Source organism: Rutilus rutilus, assembly GCF_951802725.1.
Source record: "Rutilus rutilus genome assembly, chromosome: 15".
In the NCBI taxonomy this organism is placed as follows: domain Eukaryota; kingdom Metazoa; phylum Chordata; class Actinopteri; order Cypriniformes; family Leuciscidae; genus Rutilus; species Rutilus rutilus.
Genome location: NC_140220.1, coordinates 20424364 through 20450084, shown reverse-complemented (window position 1 = coordinate 20450084; position 25721 = coordinate 20424364). Strand labels below are relative to the sequence as shown.

The 25721-nt window shown below is 38.1% G+C and overlaps 2 protein-coding genes across 3 annotated transcripts in view; both read left to right on the top strand.

Annotated features, from left to right (window-relative positions):
* Nucleotides 1-390: 390 nt before the first annotated feature.
* On the top strand, nt 391-3905 carry grcc10 (gene rich cluster, C10 gene). Of its 2 annotated transcripts, none has more exons than XM_084431365.1 (4): nt 391-502; nt 1074-1162; nt 3021-3197; nt 3272-3905. In XM_084431365.1, the coding sequence occupies exons 2-4, from the start codon at nt 1111-1113 to the stop codon at nt 3409-3411; spliced, it is 369 nt and encodes a 122-aa protein (XP_084287491.1). In that variant the 5' UTR covers nt 391-502; nt 1074-1110; the 3' UTR covers nt 3412-3905. The 2 variants fall into 2 exon arrangements, with proteins under 2 accessions (XP_084287491.1, XP_084287492.1); XM_084431366.1 differs by having other exon boundaries at nt 448-485.
* A 20725-nt stretch (nt 3906-24630) lies between these two features.
* The window catches only part of dlgap2b (discs, large homolog-associated protein 2b), a 96882-nt gene continuing 95791 nt past the window's right edge, over nt 24631-25721 (top strand). The window contains exon 1 of the mRNA XM_084431367.1: nt 24631-25040. The gene's annotated coding sequence lies outside the window, so the exon portion shown is untranslated. The remainder of the gene's footprint in view (nt 25041-25721) is intronic.

Sequence of the window (25721 nt, the reverse complement as noted above, 5' to 3'; positions counted from 1 at the left end):
AATGAAAAACAATATCACATAAAACATACAATGTTTTAAGTTTATTAATTCAAATGATTAATATATGACATAAATGAAATCGTAAGCGCGCAGCAATCTGTATAAAGTCATTTAAATGGACACATATGTCTGTAATCGCAGACTCTGTTACTGGTCCAGTCTGACTAGCGCTGAGAAAAGTAACAGGTATCAAGTGACAACACTCTTTCAGCAAAGGTGCGGATAATAATGGCAATTACAGTGACGCTTCATTTGACTGAAAATAGAGAAGTATTATTTAGACCAATCGTGCTTCACCAATCCGAAACTAAATTCGGGCTTCAAAGCCTCGCCCATTTTATAAGTTGTTGATAGTTTCAATGCCATTCTATCTTATTTCCATGGTTCAGTTGTTGTTGTTTCCAACAGACACTTTTAACGGCTGTACCGACCGGAAGTGTGCGCGCGTCCGCGACTCCGCGTCACAGGAGAGGTACTGTGATCAGGTACTGGCTTCAACGATGTAAGTACATAGAAATGTTACAAATATAATTAGGGAAAAATATAATGACATATTTAACTTTGGAGCTCAGAGACAATGATCAATCGTGGTAAGCGGAACTAACATGCCAGTGATAGCCTAGATAACAGCTAAACCCTGCATAGGTCTCATTCTTCATAACACATCAAATTTACACGGGTCTAATAATATATATAAGTTGAGGCTGATTGAAAGCAACATGTTTCGCTATTTATTCCGTATATTTAAGTATTTGTTGGGTATTTCATCTTTGCCCATGATTATTACCAAGACCTTATGTGGTCTACAATGAAACCTACAGATGGACAACCATAATAATATTGAGATTGGATTCTTCTATTAGGCTATTATTATTATTATTATATTTTATGAATACAGTACATAGTGATACCGTAATGGTACACAGCTGCCAGTGTTCTCACGTTGATGTTGAAAATTTGTTATTTTGGAGAAAGATGAACAGTCAAGCTCATGTAGTGTTCTTCACTGATTATTAGAGTATGCTTAAACAATGTCATAGCGATTTTATAATTGTTTAAATTTGCCATTGCAGTCATCGGTGGTGAATCTGCCCTGTGGAGTGAGCCGTCATGGCCTCTGCCCCAGCACAGCAGCCCTCGCTCACTGTGGAGCAGGCAAGAGGTGAGAGAGATGTTACATGCCCAAAAATGAAAATTAGCCTATGATTTACTCACCCTCAAGTCATCCTAGGTGTATATGACATTCTTCTTTCAGACGAACACAATCAAGAGTTAAATAAAAAAATGTCCTGGCTCTTCCAAGCTTTGCATTTATAATAAATTCTACGAGCATACAAGAATTGTCCATTTAGATATCAGTGTCTTCTCGTCTTAGTCACGACTTGGCACGACTTGTATTTTTAATTTAGACTTAGTCCTTTTTATTATCATATTTAGTTTTTGTTCATCCATGTTTTAGTTGACAAAAATTTTAGTCTAGTTTTACTCAATGAAACTTTCATCAGCATCTCAATCCCTAGGTCGTAAATCAGTTTATCGTGTGCACTAATTCGGCACTGCTAAGGACCCTGGCTCACTAGACATTGGGACACTGATGACTGTTTCCGGGTGCGTCTCAATCAGCTCCCTAGTTCGGTAGGGCACTGATCAGGGAGTCTGCCATTATAAGGGCTGTCTCAATCGCAGAATCCTTCCAGTGCACTGAAACGTTCGCTCCCTAAAAAGTACCACAATGGGGGGAGTTATTTTGTAGCCATAAGAAATAATTTGTTCCCTTGTTTTATTTAAATCAAAACAGTAAGTAAGTAAACAGTACTCACTAATTAATTATTAATTAGTGGGAATGAATTTGATTTAACAATTCATGGGGGCAAATTCTTGGGGGTGAATTCTTAATGTGAATTCTTAATTTGCAGGAGTAAATTTGATTTAACTTAATTCGTGGGAGCAAGTTCTTAATTCATGTGAGCGAATTTTTAATTAGTGGGAACGAATTTGATTTACCTTAATTCATGGGAGCGAATTCTTAATTTGTGGGAATGAATTTGATTTAACTTTATTCGTGGGGATATATTTCACTTAACTTAATTCGTGGGATCGGATTTATTTGATTTAAATTAATTCGTGGGATCGAATTTGATTTAACTTAATTCGTGGGATCGAATTAGTTTTATTTAACTTAATTCATGGGAACATATTTCACTTAACTTAATTTGTGAGATCGAATTTGTTTGATTTAACTTAATTTGTAGGAGCAAATTCTTAATTCGTCTGAGCGAATTTGATTTAACTTAATTCATGGGAGTGAATTCTTAATTCATGGGACTGAATTTGATTTAACTTAATTCGTGGGATCAAATTTGTTTGATTTAACTTAATTCGTGGGATTGAATTTGTTTGATTTACCTTAATTTGTAGGAGCAAATTCTTAATTCGTCTGAGCGAATTTGATTTAACTTAATTCGTGGGATCAAATTTGTTTGATTTAATTTAATTCGTGGGATCGAATTTGATTTAAATTAATTGTGGGAACAAATTTGATTTGACTTAATCTGTGCCTATGATATAGCCTATGTACTTTCGTCTGCATGTAATGTGCGGGGCTCTGTACTTTTCTTCTCTATTGTGACGTATATCTGAGAGAAAAGGCTTCTCAAACAAACAAACTAAATACATTTAGGGTGAGACTTGATTTTGTCCATCGGGAATAGATTGGATGGCTGTGGTTCGCTATAGCTGTGATGTGATTGACAGGTTGTCCCGCCCTCACGCCAGTGAACACATCATCAGAGAAGAGATGTCGCTTCAAGACGGAGGGGAAGTTAGTTTAGTTAAAGATTACAAGGGAACGTGAATACAATTTTTTATTTATAATAAATTCTACGAGAATACAAGAATTGTCCATTTTGATGGCAATGTCTTCTCGTCTTAGTCATGAAAAGAAAATTCATCAACAAACATTTTTCGTCATTAACGACTTGAACACTCAGCCAAATTGTTGTCCCATTCATCCATTGCAGTTGTTCTCAGTGAGGTGATCCAGGCTTTCTCCGTGCCTGAGAACGCAGCCCGCATGGAGGAAGCCAGAGAAAGCGCCTGCAACGACATGGGCAAGATGCTGCAGCTGGTGCTTCCCGTAGCCACTCAGATCCAACAGGAGGTCATCAAAGCATACGGCTTCAACAATGAGGGAGAAGGTGAGACTGAGGACGCAAAACACGCAAACACTAATAAAAAGCTGTCATTTCAACCTCTGCGTTTTGCCTTTCAGGTGTTCTCAAATTCGCGCGGCTGGTAAAGATGTATGAAACTCAGGACCCAGAGATCGCAGCCATGTCACTGAAACTCAAGAGTCTCCTCCTGCCGCCCCTCTCCACTCCTCCCATCGGCAGCGGCATCCCGACCTCATAGAACAAGCCCAAACTCCCAGTTCATAAAGTTCAAAATCGTATCGACTTTAAAACTTTGTATAGTGCGAACACATTCAGGGTTTCCAAAATTCAAGTCTGTTTTAACGCTTCTTTCAAGGGTCATTTAAACTGAGGGAAAATATTTGAATAAAAAGTAAACAATTATTAGTTAACATCTACATTCCCATTTTCTTTCATTAGTTTTCAAAGCATTTGTTTTTTTTTCTCACACATTTTTGGTTTTTATATTCATTTTGCTAATGTTGAATGTGCATATTTATCAAGCATAACTAGTTTGTTAAGGCCCTTTGAAGGTCTAATTTGTTTGTTTTATACTGTTGGCATTAATAATTCACTATTTGCCCATATTATTGACATATGGATCACATTTATACATGATAACCTGTGACACTTCTTATGATCATTGCTGTTTGCAAAACTTATCATTGTCATATAAACAGTATTTATCCAATAAAGTTTTCTTTTTTTTTTTTACTCAATGGAAAGATATTTCTTATCATGAAATGACTGATTTTGTTCATGTGAATACTGTTAGATTTCTTGTCTTAATTCTCGTAAACATACAAACATAACATTAAATAAGAGCAACACATTTACCCTTTATCATCCTCACCAAGAAAAAAGCAATGGGAAAAAAAATTCTTTGAAGTTTTTATGTTGTTGGGGCAATAATAAAAAAAACAATCAGTGTTTTTTCCCAATAGAACCTGTTTTTTGTATAGGCATCTACCAAACTGTTGAGAAGTCACTTTATGGTAAAATTGATAATACATATGTGACTGTGTGTGTTTGTGTGTGGATGGAATCACAAGGAGAGCAGGTGGATGGTTACTCAAGATCTTTACTGGGCCTGGAACAGACAGACTGGGACAAACAGGACCAAAAGCTGGTTAAAGGACAGTGCATCACGCATCAATGTTGCTCATAGATCAGCAGCGAGAGATGTGAAACTCTGCTGAATACATTTTTACAAAGTGATCGTATAGTGGAATTAAACTCAAAATAAAACATACATTAAAGAAATAAAATATACATCACTTTCTCTGTCGTCATTTCTCATCAATTCACATAAATGCAGAGAACTAAATTTAAGCAACCATCATTTTGTATATTTTTGTATAAAATGGAATACAGAAAGAAAAGAACGGCCACCTAAAATGGCGCAGTTACACAGTTCAGCACGTGCGAGCACATGAGAGCACATAGCACATGTGATAATGCTAACACTCAGTTCGACTAATATATTCTTACACAGAACATGACAAATCCGAATATAAAACATACCTGGGACAAACAGGACCAAAAGCTGGTTAAAGGACAGTGCATCACGCATCAATGTTGCTCATAGATCTTAAATGAAATCAGAGATTCGGAGTTCACAAGCAGGTTAACACACACACTCTCATCACATTTCATCATCGCAAATAACACATTTGACTCGACTGATAGAACTAGGGGCTGACAGGCACATGAAGTAAACTTGTGTGTAGTTTAAAAGTCCAACCTTACACTCGAAAACAATCTAAACTCAGTTTTTATGACGCAGCGCTTATTGATGCGACTTACCAGCAGCGAGAGATGTGAAACTCTGCTGCTGGTGACGTAGCTCCGCCCTTAATATCACGCAAGCAAATGCAAGGGAGGCAACAGCCAATGTCAAGTTTTCCCAATTAATGCATGAATTTAACAGCATTATTTAAACTCCGTTACACATTAATAAATAATTTAATACAAATACATTGAAAATATATATATATATTTTTTTAATGAAACTTTCTATCTTAACCTTTATCGTAAAAAACGTTACTTTTAAGCTGTCCATCCAACCATCCATCCATCCATCTATCTATCTATCTATCTATCTATCTATCTATCTATCTATCTATCTATCTATCTATCTATCTATCTATCTATCTATCTATCTATCTATCTATCTATCTATCTATCTATCTATCTATCTATCTATCTATCTATCTATCTATCTATCTATCTATCTATCTATCTATCTATCAGTTCTGGGTAGTAACTGATTACATGTAATCTGAATTACATAATCAGATTCCAAAATTTAAGTGATTGTAATTAGATTATTATGATTTAAAAAGGCTCATAATCAGATTAGTTACTTTTTTTTCTGATTACATGTTCACATTAATGTCGGTTAATGGTAACATGACATGCAGGAAAACCAAAAATGTATATTATTATTAGCTAGTGTTTTTTCTAATTGTTTTTCATTTTTATTTTACGTTTTTATGATTAAATTATCTTTTCATCAAATCACGAACCCTGCGGTTCCTTCACAAACTGGGAAACCATAACTTAATGAAATGTAATGTTTTAGCACTTCATGTTGTTGATAAAGAATGTAATATAGTTTTTTCATATCATTATTATGGTACAAGAACAATATATGTTAGGTCAAAAATTGTCAAAAAGTAGTCAAATTAGATTAATTACTTTAACTAGGCCTACAGTTTTTATCATGTAGCCTAATTATGTTATCAGTAACAGCTACACTGCCATCTATCTATCTATCTATCTATCTATCTATCTATCTATCTATCTATCTATCTATCTATCTATCTATCTATCTATCTATCTATCTATCTATCTATCTATCTATCTATCTATCTATCTATCTATCTATCTATCTATCTATCTATCTATCTATCTATCTATCTACCTATCGCTCCCCCTAGTGGACGAAACGTCTAAAAAGTTGTCAAGTTATTTATGGCAATGACGCTTTATTTGAATGCCTCGTCTTCACCATGACCACCTTCTTTCTTTATAAGCTCAGTGTCTTAATCAGATGTATTTATGAGTTATGATAACGCAGTGTATGGTTTATTGGAGCGGGCGGATGATGCGAAGGGTCTGCGGTGATTGTGCTGATGCGAACGGACTGCAGCTGAACACGTGTGTGTTTATGAAAGCCATGGACTGCTGATACACACCTGATCCTGTGCTTACAAACATCCGCATGCAAGCGATGCTACGAACCCCTGGAGAATGTCAGCTCTGAAAAAGGTATTGCAGATATGGAAATAAAATAGTGTTATTATAGCAGTATTCTAATAATCGGTAGCCTTCTGATGTTCCAGTCGAATTCAAGACAGTTATAACTAGATGATGGCAATTATACGTGTCATTCAAAAAAAAAAAAAAAACGTTTCTGCTGATGTCATAAATAGTCATAATCATTTTTTTACCCACCTGCTGTTGCCTTAAACAGTGATGACATCATGTATATCTATCTCACATAATATTAACTCAACGTAACATTATCAGAATAAGTACAGAATCGTATCTGTTTGTATGCAAAGGGTTTTGCAAGGCAATATTGAGAGTTAAATATCTCTAGGCTGTGGATTGTGGAGGAGTACCTATGTTTGTGATTTTTTCTTCTTTTTTTTTTTTCTTTTTTTTTGCTCATGCAGCATCAGGAGGTCGAAGAGTCCATAAACTTGAGTTATCATGGCCCCTGTCACAGTGAAATGGTTGATCTCATCTGTTCATCCTCTTCCCTCCACTCACTGACTGTCTCGTTCTCTGTGTGTGAAATTTACTCCATTGTACTATTTCCATCTTCATTTCTCCATCTGCCACAGGTGTTACCATGGATACTGCAGACACATTGCTGCCTTTTCCTTGACAAGAGTCCAGGTAAGAGACAGGATGTGATATTTAGGGCATTTCCCCGTCATCTTAAAGGGATAGTTCACCCAAAAATGAAAATGTTGTCATCACTTACTCACCCACAAGTTGCTTCAAACATGTAAAGGTTTCTTTCTTCTGCTGAACACAAAATAATATATTTTGAAGAATGTTGGTAATCAAACAGTTGACGGTAGCCATTGATTTCCATAGTTGGAAAAAAAAAATACTATAGAAGTCAATGGTTAACGTCAACTGTCTGGTTGCCAACATTCTTCAAAATATCTTCTTTTGTGTTCAACAGAATTAAGTAAGTCATACAGGTTTGAAACAACTTGAGGGTGAGTAAATAAATTTACATTTTTAGGTGAACTATCCCTTTAACTCCAAGCAGAGAGAGAGAGCTGTGCAGTTATTTGTGGATTTAAAGGGATAGTTCACCCCAAAATAGAAAATTCTGTCGTAATTTACTCACCCTCAAGTCCAAGTTCCAAACCTGTATGACTTACTTTATTTTGTGGTCTACAAAAAAGCACCATAAATATCCATACGACTTCTGACATTAATAATGCTACAAATAATTTAGATTTCAAATAAATGCTTTCTTTTAAAATTTCTATTCATCAAAGAACTCTGAAAACAAATGTATCAAGGTTTCCACAAAATTATTAAGGCCTATTCACAACAAGAACAATAACATTGTGTTTATTATAAGCACACTGCAGTGTTGTTGTCTGCTGCTTTAAATGCTCAAGCTCTTTAAAGTCGGGTCGATTCAATGTTTTTATTGTTCATCAGCTTAAAAAAAAAAAAAAAAAAAAAAAAACATTATTCATGTGGTTTAAAACGTTATAGTAATAGCTATTATCATTGGTGTGAATAGGACTTTAAGCAGCACAACTACACTCATCAGCCACTTTATTAAGTAGACCTTGCTAGTACTGGTTTTACCCTTTTGTCTTCAGAACTGCCTTAATTCTTCATGGCATAGATTCAACAACGAACTGGAAACATCCTTCAGAGATTTTGGTCTGAATTGACATGAGAGCATCACACAGTTGCTGCAGATTTGTTGGCTGCACATCCATGATGTGAATCTCTCGTTCCTCCACATACGAAAGGAGCTTTATTGGAATGAGATCTGTGGAGGCCATTTGAGTTTAGTGAACTCGTTGACATTGACTCGTTTGAGATGATTTGAGCTTTGTGACGTGGCGTTTCATCCTGCTGGAAGTAGCCAACGAATGATGGGTTCACTGTGGTCATAAAGGGATGGATATGGTCTGCAACAATACTCAGGTAGACTGCTGTGTTTAAACGATTATCAACTGGTACGAAGAGGCTCAAAGTGTGGCAAGAAAATCTCCACACCATTACACCACCAGCAGCCTGAACTGTTGATACAAGGCAGGATGGATCTATGATTTCATTTCTTCGCCAAATTCTGACCCGACCATCTGAATGTCACAGCAGAAATCAAGACTCATCAGACCAGGCAACGTTTTTCCAATCTTCTATTGTCCAGTTTTGGGGAGTCCATGTGAATTGTAGCCTCAGTTTCTGTTCTTATAGCTGACAGGAGTGTCACTGGTGTGTCTTCTGATGCTGTAGCTTTGCTTCAAGTGTTGTGTGTTCAGATATGCTCTTCTGCAGACAGAGTGATATTATTTGAGTTACTGTTGCCTTTCTATCAGCTCAAACCAGTCTGGCCATTCACCTCTGACCTCTAGCATCAACAAGGCATTTTCACCAGCAGAACTGCTGCTCACTGGATATTTACTCTTTTTCTGACCATTCTCTGTAAACCCGAGAGATGGTTGTGCGTGAGAATCTGCAGATCATCAGTTTCTGAAATACTCGGACCAGCCCGTCTGGCACCAACAACCATGAGACATTCAAAGTCACTTAAATCTCCTTTCTTCCCCATTCTGATGCTCAGTTTGAACTTCAGCAGATCGTCTTAATCATGTCTACATGCCTAAATTCATTGAGTTGCTGCCATGTGATCGGCTGATTAGATATTTGCATTAACGAACAGTTGAACAGGTGTACCTAGTAACGTGGCCGGTGAGTGTATTTTCAACATTGATAAAAAGAGCAAATCAGCATATTAGAATGATTTCTAAATGATCATGTGACATTGAAAACTGGAGTAATGATGCTGAAAATACAGCTTTACCATCACAGGAAAAAATTATATATTCACTGTATGTACTTTTTGAGACTTTTGAACTCCTTTTGTGTAACACCAAAGAAGGAACATCAAATGGACCAAATTCAGCAGAGGAAAACAAGTGACATTCTCATAAAATTATAGAAATGAGGGTGAAAACAAAGAATTCTCATTTTTGGGTGAACTGTTCCTTGAAGTTTGTTCAGGTTGGGGTGGATTATTTTAAAATGTGACAAGCCCAAACCATCAAAAAAGCCATTTTCTTTTCCTAGTGTTCTCTCCATGCCATTTACTTTATTCATTGTAAAGTTAAACCGTGAACGCTTATCTTGTGTTTGGCGATGAATGTCTTTACCATTATCATGAACCCATGCATGATTTGGTCCGGACTGTGTCTGATGCTTCTGTCAGTTGTTGGGACGCCCAGTGTTAACCCACCCCTCTCTGTCAGGGTTCAAAGAATCCCAAGGTTACTGATGAACCACCTCATGCAATAAAAAAATAAAAAATAAAAAATTCTTAAGCCTACATATGATTGATGGCAAGCTGCCCAGCTTAAAGTGCATCAACCCACAATGTCCTGCATGGCTGTAGTTTACTTCAGTGTACCAGTGAATGTTTTGAGACTGCTGCTGTTTCTATGGAGACAAGGGAGGCTGATGTCATTGGAGGTTATCCTGAACATGCACAGATCTGTTTGTGTGAGCCAGTATCTGACGCTGATTGTGTATTCAGCAGTATTCTACACAATCCATCGGTATTCATAAACTAGATCCAGGAGCAATCCTTATGTCAACAATTTGTGAAAGCATATTTCTAACGGTTCATTTGTTTCATGAAGAGGAGTGGAGAAAATGTCTCAGAATTCATTTCCCTCCCCAAATCATTCATCCTGGCTCAGCATTTTCTTGAAGTCTCGAAGCACATTTGTGCTTATCACAATCTACCTTACTGACTCCATGTTGTACTGTTGAGTTCAGGGCAATACAGAAAAGAATAAAGCTATGTCATCATTTTGTTAACTCATCTGATTGGTTTGATTTCATTCAGTTTTTCCCCATTTCCCAGGCATGTATATTGTCAGTCAAGATTATGACAGTTTGAGATTGACCCACTAGATGGCGCCGTTTTCAGATATTTTGAGTTGTGAGTTGTCCTATTCATCTCAACAGCAGTTGTTCAGTTTGTGCAGCACTCTTTTGTACTCTAGTTTTGTAGTTCGAGAGACTTTAATCATGGATGGACAGATAAGCGGGACGAGGGAGAACTACAGCACAGGACAAAAGTTCAGCTAGGACACAATCCAGGCACAATGCAGCTAACAACAGTATGTCCTAAAAACGTTTTGCTAATGTTCCCATCCAGTTATAGAAGTGTCCAGTCTTTTAAACGTTTTTCTTGGTTATGCGAACGTTAAAGCTGCAGTCCGTAGGTTTTCCTCTTTGTAACATCTCTGTTTGAAATCTGCAATTGCAGTTATTCGCGGAATTATCAACTTTACGTGGGTTGTGCCTCGGCACGGCACAGCGCGGATGAATCCAATGTTTTGAGGAGAATGTGCGGCTGTCAGTCACTGCGCCGGTGTGGATAGTGTCATTTGCAATCAAAGATTCTACTTTTTGGAAGTATGACCAACATAAGAATTTTCACTGGAAAATGTAATCTGAACAAGTAAGTAACATCCACTTTTGTTCTAAACATTGCAGTAAATCGCGCTGATTAAATCTAACGATCGCTTATCATATCACGTCAAACCATGCAAATTATACTTTGTTCTCAAATTGTTAATCTTAACAACATCAGCATTGCGTGACTACATTTAATGTGTATTAGGGCTACCTGTAGTTCAGTTTCCATTTCTGTGCAGTCTAATTTCTAATTGTCATACCAACAAATGAATATTCCTTAAAACTGGTTCTTACCTGTCCAGCAGAAGAAAAAAAGCCGTCTCTGCGTCCGTTTTGAACCCCTTCAAAACACGGAGTTCACCCTACCTTTCAAAAGCCCTTCTGATATTTATAATTGTTTTCGCATGGGCCGGTTGCAGTCTCTTTTTTTCTGTAGGCACTCCGAAGTCTTTTGCATTTTACAACGGATGAATCTCCAGTTGTCACTGGTGATTGTCGTTTGAACCTTTCTGGATCCACCATCAAATTGAAAAGTTTAATTATATCAAATGCTGTGAGAAAAGGCTATAAATCTCCACCTCCAACATCCTCACACGCAATATAGCCTACCAGCCGAGACATCTTCTTTATGTGTACAGATGTGACGTAATGACGCAAAGACATGCTCGAATTTCCCACGGAAATCCACCAGTACCACTGGAATTAAAAACATTAGGCTATTACAAGCGTACCGTTTTGAATCGAGCTAAGGCAAGCAGATAGTTTTGAACACTGGCTGGTTATTTATGAGTACTTGCTCAAAAATTTATTTTGGATAATTTTTAACCCAAAAAAGTTACGGACTGCAGCTTTAAGGGAACATTCCATTTAATATTTTTTCAGACATAATGGGAATGTTACATTTGAAGTGGGGTAGTAACATTAAAAAAAAAAATACGTACGACTAAATGTTTCAGGTAAAATCTTCCATGAACAATGGATAAATAATGTTTTTGTGTTAGCATTTTGAGAACATTATTAAAGACCAGGTAACTTTGAGCAAACATTCTATTAATGTTACTGGAAGAACATTTGTTCACAAAGAAAACCTTGCCAGAATTTGCGAAAGTTCTGAGAAAGTTTCCTATTAGCAGTGTTAAGTTCGTCGACGAATAATTTTCGTCTATGACTTTTTTTATTTTTTTATTGACGAAAACGAGATTAAAAAAACTGTTTTGAATGACAAAAACTATGATGATAATCTATTGACAATTTCGTCAATGAATAAAAACGAGATGAAGAAGTTGGGGAGGGAGGATTTGGGAAGTGATCCAGTCTGTGTTGCTTGTTATCATTCATATTATATACTTTATATATATGAACCTTATATCATTCATATTAACAGCTTAATAGATGTTTTCTCCAGGAGTACAGTGGGTACAGAAAGTATTCAGACCCCCTTAAATTTTTCACTCTTTGTTATATTGCAGCCATTTGCTAAAATCATTTAAGTTCATTTTTTTTCCTCATTATTGTACACACAGCACCCCATATTGACAGAAAAACACAGAATTGTTGACATTTTTGCACATTTATTAAAAAAGAAAAACTGAAATATCACATGGTCCTAAGTATTCAGACCCTTTGCTGTGACACTCATATATTTAACTCAGGTGCTGTCCATTTCTTCTGATCATCCTTGAGATGGTTCTACACCTTCATTTGAGTCCAGCTGTGTTTGATTATACTGATTGGACTTGATTAGGAAAGCCACACACCTGTCTATATAAGACCTTATGCCAGAGCAAATGAGAATCATGAGGTCAAAGGAACTGCCTGAAGAGCTCAGAGTTGGCAAGGCACAGATCTGGCCAAGGTTACAAAAAAATGTCTGCTGCACTTAAGGTTCCTAAGAGCACAGTGGCCTCCATTATCCTTAAATGGAAGACGTTTGGGACGACCAGAACCCTTCCTAGAGCTGGCCGTCCGGCCAAACTGAGCTATCGGGGGAGAAGAGCCTTGGTGAGAGAGGTAAAGAAGAACCCAAAGATCACTGTGGCTGAGCTCCAGAGATGCAGTCGGGAGATGGGAGAAAGTTGTAGTAAGTCAACCATCACTGCAGCCATCCACCAGTCGGGGCTTTATGGCAGAGTGGCCCGACGGAAGCCTCTCCTCAGTGCAAGACACATGAAAGCACACCTGAAGGACTCCAAGATGGTGATAAATAAGATTCTCTGGTCTGATGAGAGTGAATGAACTTTTTGGCCTTAATTCTAAGCGGTATGTGTGGAGAAAACCAGGCACTGCTCATCACCTGTCCAATACAGTCTCAACAGTGAAGCATGGTGGTGGCAGCATCATGCTGTGGGGGTGTTTTTCAGCTGCAAGGACAGGACGACTGGTTGCAATCGAGGGAAAGATGAATGCGGCCAAGTACAGGGATATCCTGGACGAAAACCTTCTTCAGAGTGCTCTGGACCGAAGGTTCACCTTCCAACAAGACAATGACCCTAAGCACACAGCTAAAATAACGAAGGAGTGGCTTCACAACAACTCCGTGACTGTTCTTGAATGGCCCAGCCAGAGCCCTGACTTAAACCCAATTGAGCATCTCTGGAGAGACCTGAAAATGGCTGTCCACCAACGTTTACCATCCAACCTGACAGAACTGGAGAGGATCTGCAAGGAGGAATGGCAGAGGATACCCAAATCCAGGTGTGAAAAACTTGTTGCATCTTTCCCAAAAAGACTCATGGCTGTATTAGATCAAAAGGGTGCTTCTACTAAATACTGAGCAAAGGGTCTGAATACTTAGGACCATGTGATATTTCAGTTTTTCTTTTTTAATAAATGTGCAAAAATGTCAACAATTTTGTGTTTTTCTGTCAATATGGGGTGCTGTGTGTACAATAATGAGGAAAAAAAAGAACTTAAATGATTTTGCAAATGGCTGCAATATAACAAAGAGTGAAAAATTGAAGGGGGTCTGAATACTTTCCGTACCCACTGTATATAATGACCCGGACAGCAAAATATTGTCCGGCCCACATCTGGTACACGTGGATGTGTTGCTGCCTGGGGAGTGTAGACATTTTAGAGAAATGCTTAATTGATGCATTACAGTTGAACTAAATCCATTCGATTTTAGTTGACTAAAACTAGGCTAAAACTAAAACACTTCAGATAACTAAATTATGACTAAAATATGACTTAGTTAAAGGGATAGTTCACTTTGAAATTATTTTTTGGTATGTTTTAGCTTACCTCAAAGGCATCCAAGATGTAGTTGTCTTTTTTTCCGGAGTAGTTTCAATTTTGATATTTTTAGGTCAAACCGTTCTTGTCTGTCAGTCATATAATGCAGGTCTATGTTCACTGTCTCAAAACAGCATGCACAAAGTCCAAATTAAACAATTCCCCATCGTAAGTACACATTGATGGCTTAAGACACGAAACGAGCGGTTTGTGTGAGAAAACGAACAGTATTTATATAGTTTTTGTCCTCTTGTAAACACACACACCCAAATGATCAGAGGACGCGGGTGCTTCGGTCTGCGCAAGCGCCGGAAAGCGACGGAAAAGGTCAGAGGGCGCGGGCGCTTCGATCTGCACTTTCGTATGCTCGCGCGAACTCATCCGGGAGTGGTGAGTTTTCACGAATTCCCAATTTATAATCCTTCCCTCTTGAAGTTCTGGTTGATCGCTCTTCGGCTGGATATCAACACACCCATAAACGTACTAAAGTTGAGGAGGGTCTGCAGCGATCATTTTTCCCCTGATGATTTTATAAACCAAGGAGAGGATCGCATAGTACTGACATCATCAGCTGTGCCTATGGTGTTTTCTCATCCAACGGAGGTATGTGAACAACGTCTTTGTATTTGTAAAGCTGGCATTACATGAAATGAGCAATACAATGTATTTCTGCACCATATATTTGGTAAGAATGGTTTTACATGAGAGAGTTATAAGATATGTGTAGCCTATACTAAGCAGCTGCTAGTCAAACCAATGTGAAACTATGTGTACTACTCATAAGGGTGCAGTCAATGATACTACTACTAGCCTAATAATAATAATAATAGTAATAGACAGTGTGGATTCATGTTCGTGTAGCTCTACTTAGTGTTGACTTTGTAATGACAAGCAATATTTTTTTAGGAAAGCGTACAGGAACCATACCAGCCAACAGAACATGAGTCAGATGAAGAGCAAACAACAGAGTGCCTTGGTGCATACATCGGACTAAAAGATGTTTAAATCTCTGTGTAAACAATGAGTGACGTACACGCGCGAGAGATAATTTCCAGCGCTTGCGCAGATCGAAGCGCCCGCGCCCTCTGACCTTTTCCGTCGCTTGCGCAGACCGAAGCACCCGCGTCCTCTGATCATTTGGGTGTGTGTGTTTACAAGAGGACAAAAACTATATAAATACTGTTCGTTTTCTCACACAAACCGCTCGTTTCGTGTCTTAAGCCATCAATGTGTACTTACGATGGGGAATTGTTTAATTTGGACAATGGGGAATTGTTTAATTTGGACTTTGTGCATGCTGTTTTGAGACAGTGACCATAGACCTGCATTATATGACTGACAGACAAGAACGGTTTGACCTAAAAATATCAAAATTGAAACTACTCCGGAAAAAAAGACACCTACATCTCTTGGATGCCTTTGAGGTCAGCTAAAACATACCAAAAATTAATTTCAAAGTGAACTATCCCTTTAAAAGACTGTAGACACGTCCCAATTTGCGTACTTATGCACTGTTCTATGACGTTTTAAGTATAAATACTGCGAGTAGTGTGTTCACACTGAAAGTTCCTAAAATAAAAAGTGCACTTTAAATACCCCTATGATGCAGTAAATTGACAGAAAAAAACGAAGTGTGGAATGTTGGACACTTCATGGACTTAACTGTCGCAACTTTAATTACGTAGCAGGGCTATCAGACTCTGATGTTGAATGACAAAATAACCTTATGAAGTTCATACACTACACGGATGAGTATATAGTGCATAAGTACATACAGTAGAGTATAAGTGCGTAGTGTATAGTGCGTCATTTGGGATGCATCTTATGACTATAACTAAATAAAAATTAATACTGCTTGTTAGCTGGGAATTCAGTAAAATGGTCCAGAATTAGTTGCAAATTCCTGTATCTCAGGTGGTTGGATTAAAAAAAGTGCTTATGTAGAAAAATTGGCAGTATCCATGATGTGTGCTTCCAGTTTTTTTTTTTTTTTTTATGCTAGTAGTATATTCGATTTTTGGCTGTGAATTGATTGGTGTTTAAATGTAATGTGTTCACACTGTTCTGAAATAGGCTTCATTTCGCCACCAGAGGGATAACACACAACAGTGTATGAAAGGAAGTAGTGCTGGTGATTTGCTTCAGTTCCTCAGGTTTTTGCTGTGGTTGCTAAAAATGCTGTTTTATGCTGCCTGGCCAGTAGTTGGCGATGTAACTTTGAAAAGAAACTCTATGCGCCTATAGACTGTCACTGAACATGTAATACGCATGCGCATGACATCACCGTTTTCACAAATTCACGTTTTTGTAGTTTATTTGTCTGTGGGGTTTTGATTAGACAGTTGGATGGTTTTGGTTGCCATTGGTCGATGTCATATGAGTGACATATTTTCCTGCCCTCGCGCTAGTAAACACGTCATCAGAGAAGAGAAGAGAAGAGAAGTCAATAAAGTATATTTCAGTTTCCATTAACACAGTATATTTAGCCTGAACATTGTCAGAGACATTTATTTTATGTTGGTTTACTAATATGTTGTATTCATTAATGCTGTAGGTGCAAATCCCATTATTCATTTTGGATTATGAGATTCTGTTACTGTCAAACTGACTATGGCCCAGATTCACAACGAATTGCATCCTGATATCGCTCTTATTTGAAAAGATACTTATAGTTAAGTTACTGTTAAACAAGTGACTGTTAAATTCATTTTCAGACCCTATAAAGCAACTATACTCCATTTTCTGTAACAAATTTGAGTATTAGAGTCAAGTCACTTTTAGTGCTTTATAATACAATATGAATTGTTGCAAAGCAGATTCACAATGATAAACAGGAAAATACGAGTTGAAAATGAAGATAAGTAGAAAGTAGAAAAGTAGAAAATTAAGTTGGTCCAAAGTATCATTTTTATATAGTGTACAATATCCACATAGAGATTGAGAGACACAGAGAGGAAACATTGGGCTTCCCCTCGAGCAAACAAAATTAGGTGTTCGGTGTGAATGTCAGGCCTAAAAGGCTCATGTCAGGCGTTTCAAGAGATTCAATTGGCTGGACTAAATGGGTTCAGGGACGAAGAGCCACCTGTAGTGGATCTCTCAGCTGTTCCCATGGTGATGGGGAGACTTGCTGGTTTGAGGGGTTTCTGAGGGGGATTCCTGAACCCCTGCTGCGATTATCTTCCTCCGGGGAGACCTGTTAGACTTGGGTGAATGGGCTTTGGAGGACAAACATGCTGAGATCTCTGAAACTGGAATTGTGTGAAGTTATCAGTGTTCGGTTGAAGATGTATTTGATGAAAGTCTTGCATAGCCTGACGTTTGACTAATGGGATATAAAGTCTGGTCCAAATTACAGCTTTTTTGTAGTTTAACCTTATGGTGCTCTTCGATCATTCGATTATTTTTTTTACTTCATCAGAATTCAATAGAACTTGGTAAAGGTTTTGGCACTTGCTATGTGAACACACACACACAAAAATCAATGGACATTATTCGAAAAGTTTAAATGGTCCTGAAAAAAATATTCACACTTGTGCTCCTCGCTGTCAAAAATGAGCGCATTGGAAATTAATGAGAAACGAACTGCATCAAGTGGAAACATTTGGTACTGCGACCAAACAAAATCTTATTGAAAGTAAATTTTTTGAGATATCAACCTCAAATTTGGAACACGACTTGTTTAGATTTATGGCTTTGATTTTTTTGCAGTTTTGTGCATTTTTCATAACAATAAACGTAAAATTCTCAAAAAGTGAAAAAAATAAAATAATTACTGCATAAATATAATTTCTTTCCATAAAATCCCCTAAAAATACAAAATATATCTAATAAATAAATAAATAAATAAATATTATCGAACTAAAATACAGTGCATTCATTTCTTTGAAATAATTTTTTTTCGTGAAGAGCACCAGAGGGTTTAGAGACTGTGACTGACCGTCTAAAACTGTAAACCACCTTTGTTTTGCTTGCCATTTTGAGGCGGGTTTATGTGAAATAGATTTATCTGTCAGTTCTCTTTACCTGAAACTAAAATCTGAATATCTTTCAAAGATTTGATGTCTTTATAACCCAACAGCTACAATATTAGATTGTATCTGGAGATTTCCCCCAGCACTTGCCATTTTCCTGCAATATACTTCAGAGGATCAGTGAAAGCTGAGAGTAGAAAAAAAGGTAACACAATATAAAATAAGATATACTACACTTGTGATAGTTATTTTATCAGGTTTATATGCAAGCAAGAGTTATAGATTTGACATGACTTATAATGAACAGCAATATGTGCATCATACGTTTCCTTTTTCGGGATAAAAATAAACTTAGTACCCCTCCTTATGCCATCTCTCGGCTTTCTTCCAGAGGTCGGTCAGGTGCTATTAATGGCTAACTAATGGTCATATGGTGCTGCACACTGATATTTGGCTTCTCTCCATACTGTACATACTAGGACTGGGCAATATAGCAAATTAAAATCACGTTATTTTGATGCCAAAAAAAAAATGTGAGTGGTGATGCAAATAATTCATTTGTTTGAAGTTTGACAGCTTGAAGTTATTCATGCAGATGAAACAAATTGCCAACTCTGGTGCCATTTTTGGTTGAAGCAAACCATGGAGAATATAGTCAACATTTTATAAATCATTATTAGGGGTACAGCACAGCTAATATCAGTACAAATCAGCAAAAATTGGCAACATGTCTGTCAGAGAAGGGGCCTGGAGGTTACAGCATGTGCATGTATTTTTGTGTGGATGACCTGAGTTTGAATTCGGCTTCTGAATTTTTTTGACCACCCCCAACTCTTCTTACCATTGGTTTTTGTCTTCACTTTCTATTTAATTAAAAGGCATCAGAGTGCAAACAGCCTTTGCGTAATATGTCCCTATTACCTGTCAAACATCACTGAAAACAGGCATCCTGAGAAATCACACCTGTCTCTGTGAAATTTTGGGGTTCTGTAAACAGCAAAAAAGTCTCAAGGCAACATCGTCAGATATGAGAACCAAACCATGGGTGGTGAATCGTACAAGTTTTCCGTTTTTAGTTGAAAATGGTGTTGTGTAAACGGCCACCCAATATAGTCAAGGCAAAGTTGTTTTTCTTCTTCGTTTTGGGGTAAAAATGGTAGGACCAATGGTAGTTCAAAGGTGTTTACCAGCCAGAGCAAACTTTTCCAGACTCCCGAATTGAACACAAAACGAACTTTGTTTTGGCCTGATTTTGTTCGAAATTAAATCAAACCAGTTTGTTCTTCTATTTTGCTTGAATATATATAGTGTTTCTTGAGTAAAGAAAACGTATTCAAACAACCTGTTCTTTGTGCGGCACTTCATTCACGATAGAGACGGGCAGTTACAAGGTTTTACCAACAGTTTGAGGATCCAGTGGAGTTTCGAGGTGTAGTCACAAGCTCCTTTTAATACTTTTTATTGGTTAAATATCTGCAAATCCCACAGACAGACATAAAGGTGATATGGAGATATGAGGTTTCATCCTGACAGCGCATTTATTTAATTAAATCAAAGCCATTGTAATCTGATAATCACACAAAGCCATTTCGCGATTCCGGTTTTATTTCGATTAATCAGGCAGCTGTTATATTTTTGAAAGCAGTATGCAATTGACCAATCAGAATCAAGTGTTTCAAAGAAAAGCATAATAATAATTTTAATTAGACAATTGGAATTCCACTAAAGCAAAACGATCAGTCTAATAATCCTTTGTCCTTGAGCTGTCTATGGTAACAGCAAGTAGTTACCCAAAAGGCCCTCTTTTTGCCCTCTGCTGTGATTAAGATTCAGCTTATTCAAATGGGATGCAGCAACAAAATAATGAGCAGCCCGATAGATCTGCCCTCTGAATAAATGAAGCGAATCACATTGAAGGGGAGGCTGTCATGAGATGTCTCGCACACTCACACACACACACACCCTACCAGTCAAAACAGTTTATTCATTTTGCATTGTAAAACAAAGAAAGTGTGACACATAAGGACATTTTAACATTCATAATGTGCCGTTTCGTGATCTTAATAAGGAGTGTTAATTATATATTTGTCACAGTGGGAGTGTAAACACACCCTGATACTAATGATGCTAATGAGTTTGAACCTTAAGTGTTATGACAGTACTCAGCAACAGAACTCTCGGTTCACACTTACGGCTTTTGTTCCTTCAAAGCAAACAGCAGAGCCTTGATCTAAGGTTATATTTAACTGAACTGAAGACTTTCTTCATGTGAAGCAGTTTATGCTATGAGTGTAAGTCAAGAAACAGATAGTTGACAGGCAGTCGATTCTGTTGTGTATGGTTTGGCTGCTAAAGGCATTCAAAAGGCCAACGCTGTCTTGTATGACAGTGTATCCAGTGAACCAAAAACACCTCTCAAAAATGTGTGACAGTTAAAAATATTTACCACATTTTTGAGACATGTAATAAACTTACAGCCAAACTCAATGTCATTTTATAGATTTTGTTCCAAATATTAATTCCCCAAAACATTGCCTAAGCTAATTTTGTATAATTTCTGCATCACTTTCTTTCTTTTTTTTTAATGAAGAACTTCTGAATAGCGTGTAGTATGTGTTACAATACAATCCATTCACACAAAATCCACCATTTTGGAATATCATGTGACCTACGACATCCACCAAGTTGCTGTGTCCTTTCCATTTACGAATACAACAACCCTTCTCGCGTGGCTTCATTGGATAGTAAGCAATATGTCATTCGGGTATTTTCCACCTATTGTTTTGAAAATACTGTGTATTTGGACATGCTACCCCATTGACTTATTCATATACTGTATATATACAAGAGAGCATCTGTTTTCAAACAGGTTTTTTCAAACACTCCCCTGTCTGCCATTGGTCAGCAAACAAATAGTCCTGCCCCAAACTAACGCTATTGCCTGAACCAGTGTTGCTTTCTCTGGACAAGGTTTGGAATTTTTGTTTTTAGCCATGTTTTTCAGCCAGATGGTGGACTATCTTACAGCGTTACCTATTTTTTCAAATTAAATACATTAAAATAAGTTAAGAAAATTACATTACAGTTAGAATAAATTGTAGATTTCTGTCAACATTGGAGTTGCTTGCATGCAATACCAGTTTCTACAATTGGTAAATGACTTACAATGTGGTCGTATACAAGTTCCTCTGTTATGCCATCAGAAAAGTATTTAGAGAAGAGGTCAGGTTGCCTGCCACTGTCAGTCAGGAACTGTTCCAATAGTCTGATTTCAAGTTTCTTTGTGACAAATGGGACCCTGTTACTGTATGTATTTTTGTTTCTCTCTTGCATCTCTCTCTGTTCAAGCATGTAGGCCATCAGACCCTTGTGAAATGGTCAAGGACTCATGTAAGCATTCATACCAACCAAAGTCCAAATGACCTTTGTGAATATCACTGCAGTAGAGTGTCTTTTTTACAACTTGGGCTTAAAATATGCATCATCTCCTGAAATGGATGGTATTGTTGGATTCCATTGACCTTAATTAATCTTTTAAACCTCTCACCTTTAATTTGAATGGGCTGTCTGTCTGTTGCTATGAAATGTCTATTATTTGTCTGTCATTGGCTTCTAAGAATCAAAGTTTCTTTGCTTTGTGTTTGAAGTGGATTGTACCAAGCGCTTTGTTCATCCAATTCCACTTTGTTTTTCTAATTTAATCTAAAGGACTGGTTGTCTGCACTGTGATTTCGTAAGTGATGAGTCAAGTCCATTTGTTAAGACTGTAGTCAATATCCAGTATATCTACATTGGTTGCTATAGTGATGAAGAAAGCCAAGAACATGAACTCACAAGACCCGTCAGACAACATAAGAGTTACAGGCATTATTTTACTTAACACATCCATGCATATATTGTGTCCAATATCCCTCATTCAATTCGCTATTCATTACATAATGAATGCTACATCTATGTCACATCACAGTCACTCTTTGAAAAAACCCTGAAATTAAATTGGGTAACACTTTGGCTGAATCCAAAATCGCCCTCCCCATACCCTCAAATAGGGCATTATTTGAAGGGACAGCCATTTGTAGTGGTGCCCAAAACCATAGTGGACTTAATTGAGTGCACTCATTCAATCCCACATTGCTCTGCAATAAAGAGTATACAGACAATGTACACTCAACAGCTGTCCGAATTCGCTTACTCGTTTTCATTCACTCCTTCAGGTAAACAGTATTATGGGACTAACGTAGGGAATAGTGATTGGGGTTTTTTTGGGGCGATTTCGGATTCAGCCTTTATTTTACAGTGTCCATGTTACACAGCTTACTTGGACTTACTATAGTGATGACAGTAAATTATGCATAATTACTTCCAAGTAAACCTAAACCAAATCCTAACCCTAATTATATAATAACTCAGCACTTACTTGTATAATTACACTGTAATTAAAGCACCTTAAAATATAGGGCTGGGCGATAAAACGATATCGGTATTTATCGACAGTACACCATTGTCTGTAATGATAGAAAAAATGTTCGATATAGCGCTTGATATTTTCATTACGTGCGCGCATCGCTGGCGCGACCACCACAACGTTTCCCAACATCAAATGGCAAATGTAATGAAAGCGGAATGAAACTGTGCTACGCTATTTTGTGCTTCTCAGACAGTTTGGACCAATGTCAGTGCACCGCGAGCCAATCTTGATCAAGCGACACTGTTAATACACGGCGCTAAGAGATCCAGTAAAGGAAGCATTTGCATTTGAATTCGCCACAGAAGTAATAACATCGCTGCAAGATCTAATGAGAAGCATTCAAATTTCTCCGTCATTAACGGATCAAACAGCGCTGACGTGGAAACCAGGAGAAACATTGTGCCATGAATGAACTAGTTATAGGCTTTAAGTCCACATATCAGCAACATTCACCATGGATTTAATGTAGTAACACTAACTGTAACCATGGAAGTTTGGCAGGAATAGTAAAATGCTTTCAAGTGCGTCACACATCTTTTTCCAGCACTTCAAAACTCAAATATTATCATATTTAAATGTTATTTTTAATGTGATGACCAAAACATTATTTGTTCATCCTTCAAAGATTACCCCCATGCAATTTTTCGTATCTACGGACCAGTAGGTGGCGCTGCGCCGAAACGCTGCATGACACCTCAAGTTATGCTTGTGATGACATTTACCAAGTTTGGTCTGAAAACGATAAAGCGTCTGTTTTTGCAAGCACTATGTAAAATTAGTTCACACGGTATTCGAGAACAGTTTGACGAATCAACTTGAATTCCATAACTTTTTGTCGGCATGGTCTGAAGGTGATCTGGTTAAATTTTTGCAAAAATCAGAGCAACCGTCAAGGATGAGTTAGAAAAAGTAGGTTTTTCAAAATATTATAAATGGCGGAAAAAGTTTCATGACGGAAAATGACGTCATAGGCTGCAGGAAAAAAAAAGATTTTTGCTACTGGCCCTTACGGATCAAAAGTTATTAGCAAAAACATGAGTGAAACTTTGGACAGTTAGTGGCGCTAGAAGGATTGAGTTAGAGACTCTAAATATGCTATGGTGACTGTTCAGACTGTCCTCTATCAGTGTGCCAAATTTCAAAACTTTCCCGCAAGCGATTCTATGGGCTTCCATAGACTTCCAGAACGGAAGAAGAAGAAGAATAAGAACACTAACGATTTCAATAGGTGCCTACGCACTTTCAGAATATTAAAACGCGGATAAATCAACTCATCAACTTACAAGTGTGTAAGTCTCCTTGGCTTTCATTGTCAATTGCGCTCGTTTCTGTTGTGTGTCCTTAAACTGGCAACCCACGTGAGTGTTGAGTCTGAGGAGGAGGGGGTGGTGGAAACAGCAATCTCCGATATTTTGAATTTGGACTGCAGTACCGATTTCGACCACTAGCTGTCATTCTTACAGACTGCACCTTTAATAAAACATCATACAATATTTAACATTATATACGTGTTGCACACCAAATGATGGGAAAAAATACCTACGTGAAGCAAAAGTACTAGCAAATGTTTGCTAGAGGCCAGACTTTATCATATTTGGCAGTATAATTGAAGAGAGTACCGAAGTTCAATGCTAAGCTAGCCCGGTCTCATATTAGCACCAGACACTGCAATCAACTCTGTTCTGTTTTAAAATTAGATCCGACAATAAGGTTTTCAAGACAAAACATGTTGTAATTGTTAACAACCTAGCGATTAGCATCTCTTCTAAGTGCACTAATGTGTTTCCCAAAGGGAAATTATGGGCATCCTAATGCGGCCATCTCAGGTTGCGTCCATCAGTGATGACAATGATGCAGAAATGAAAAAAAATGAAACAGTGACATCATCACCATCATCATCCTCATCATAAGAGAAAGAGGATTCCTTTTTTCAACAGGATGGATTCCCCCCCCTCGACTGGATATGAGGCATGGTTTTGACATTTACATTGAGAGCAGAATAGGATGACATATGATAGAGATGAAGTAAGAAGAATACAGATTAGTATTCCTGAGTGAGCAGGGGCCAGTGGCAATCAACGATCCTGAATCCGGTATCTCTGGCTCCATGTTTTGCTGTGTACCAGTGGAGTCCGTGGAAGATGCCGAGATCGCTGCAGAGGAGCTCTAAACGCACAGCTTAACACAGTGCTGGGGAGATCGGCTCCTCTCCTCTCCACTCCTCTGCTCTTGGGGAGGCGACGGGAAAGAGAGACAGCAGAGAGAGGGGGGAACGGTAAAACGGGAAAAGACAGAGAGTAGCTGGGTTTTTTTTCCCAGGCTGCTTGGACTATCAGCCTGTGTGTGTGATTTTATTTTTTTATTTTTCCCTGGTAATCTCTCTCTCTCTCTCTCTCTCTCTCTCTCATAACTATCCTTTGGTTTTCTGGGATGGTTTGAAGAAGACTTATATGTGATGCTTCCTGCACAGAGGTAAGTCCAATCAGAACAAGTCCGTATCACTGAAGAACCAGTTGCTCTGAGAAATGAATGAAGCTTGTCCTGTTGATTTGGTGTTGGGGAATGTGTCAGAGTTAATCCTGAATGTCATTTTTTCAGTTTGATTCGTAAACTGCCGTAGGTCTATATCTAAGTGAGCGCATTTCTGGTACAGGTGTCCGTGACTTAGGTTGCAACGCTGTTACCGTGTGATCTTCTAATTCAATGGAGACATTAACATCTGCTCAAGTGTAGCGGGCACAGGCTGTACCTCTATTTCTGAACTGGAGAGGCCAGAAAGAGAGTGGGAATGTTGCAGGAACGTTGCCTAGCAATACTGCAACCTTCTCCAAGCCGAGAGATGTGATTTTATGCTCTGCTGCCTAACGGCAGGGCATCCTTCACGCGAGGACATGCCAACAGCTACGCGGGGCACATCGAGTTCCCGTGCGTTTGCGTGGTGCGCGGTAGGAGGCGGACTAGAGGTTGTGTAAGGTTCTCGGGTCCAGGCTCGCCGGCACGAGAAGTTGTGTGAAACCCTTGTGCTCGGGTTGACCGATGAAGATTCATCCTTCTCTTTTTCTGTCTCTATCTCTCTCTGTCTTTCTCCCTTGGCCGCTCTGTTACACACTGAGCCAAACGTCTGCTGCGTCTTCAGCTCACTTGAAACTCTCC

Excerpts from the sequence above, each read along its gene's own strand:
- grcc10 (XM_084431365.1), top strand. The coding sequence starts at position 1,111 with ATGGCCTCTGCCCCAGCACAGCAGCCCTCGCTCACTGTGGAGCAGGCA. Across the intron at positions 1,163-3,020 it reads CACTGTGGAGCAGGCAAGAG|TTGTTCTCAGTGAGGTGATC; the intron begins GTGAGAGAGATG and ends CATCCATTGCAG. Across the intron at positions 3,198-3,271 it reads CTTCAACAATGAGGGAGAAG|GTGTTCTCAAATTCGCGCGG; the intron begins GTGAGACTGAGG and ends TTTGCCTTTCAG.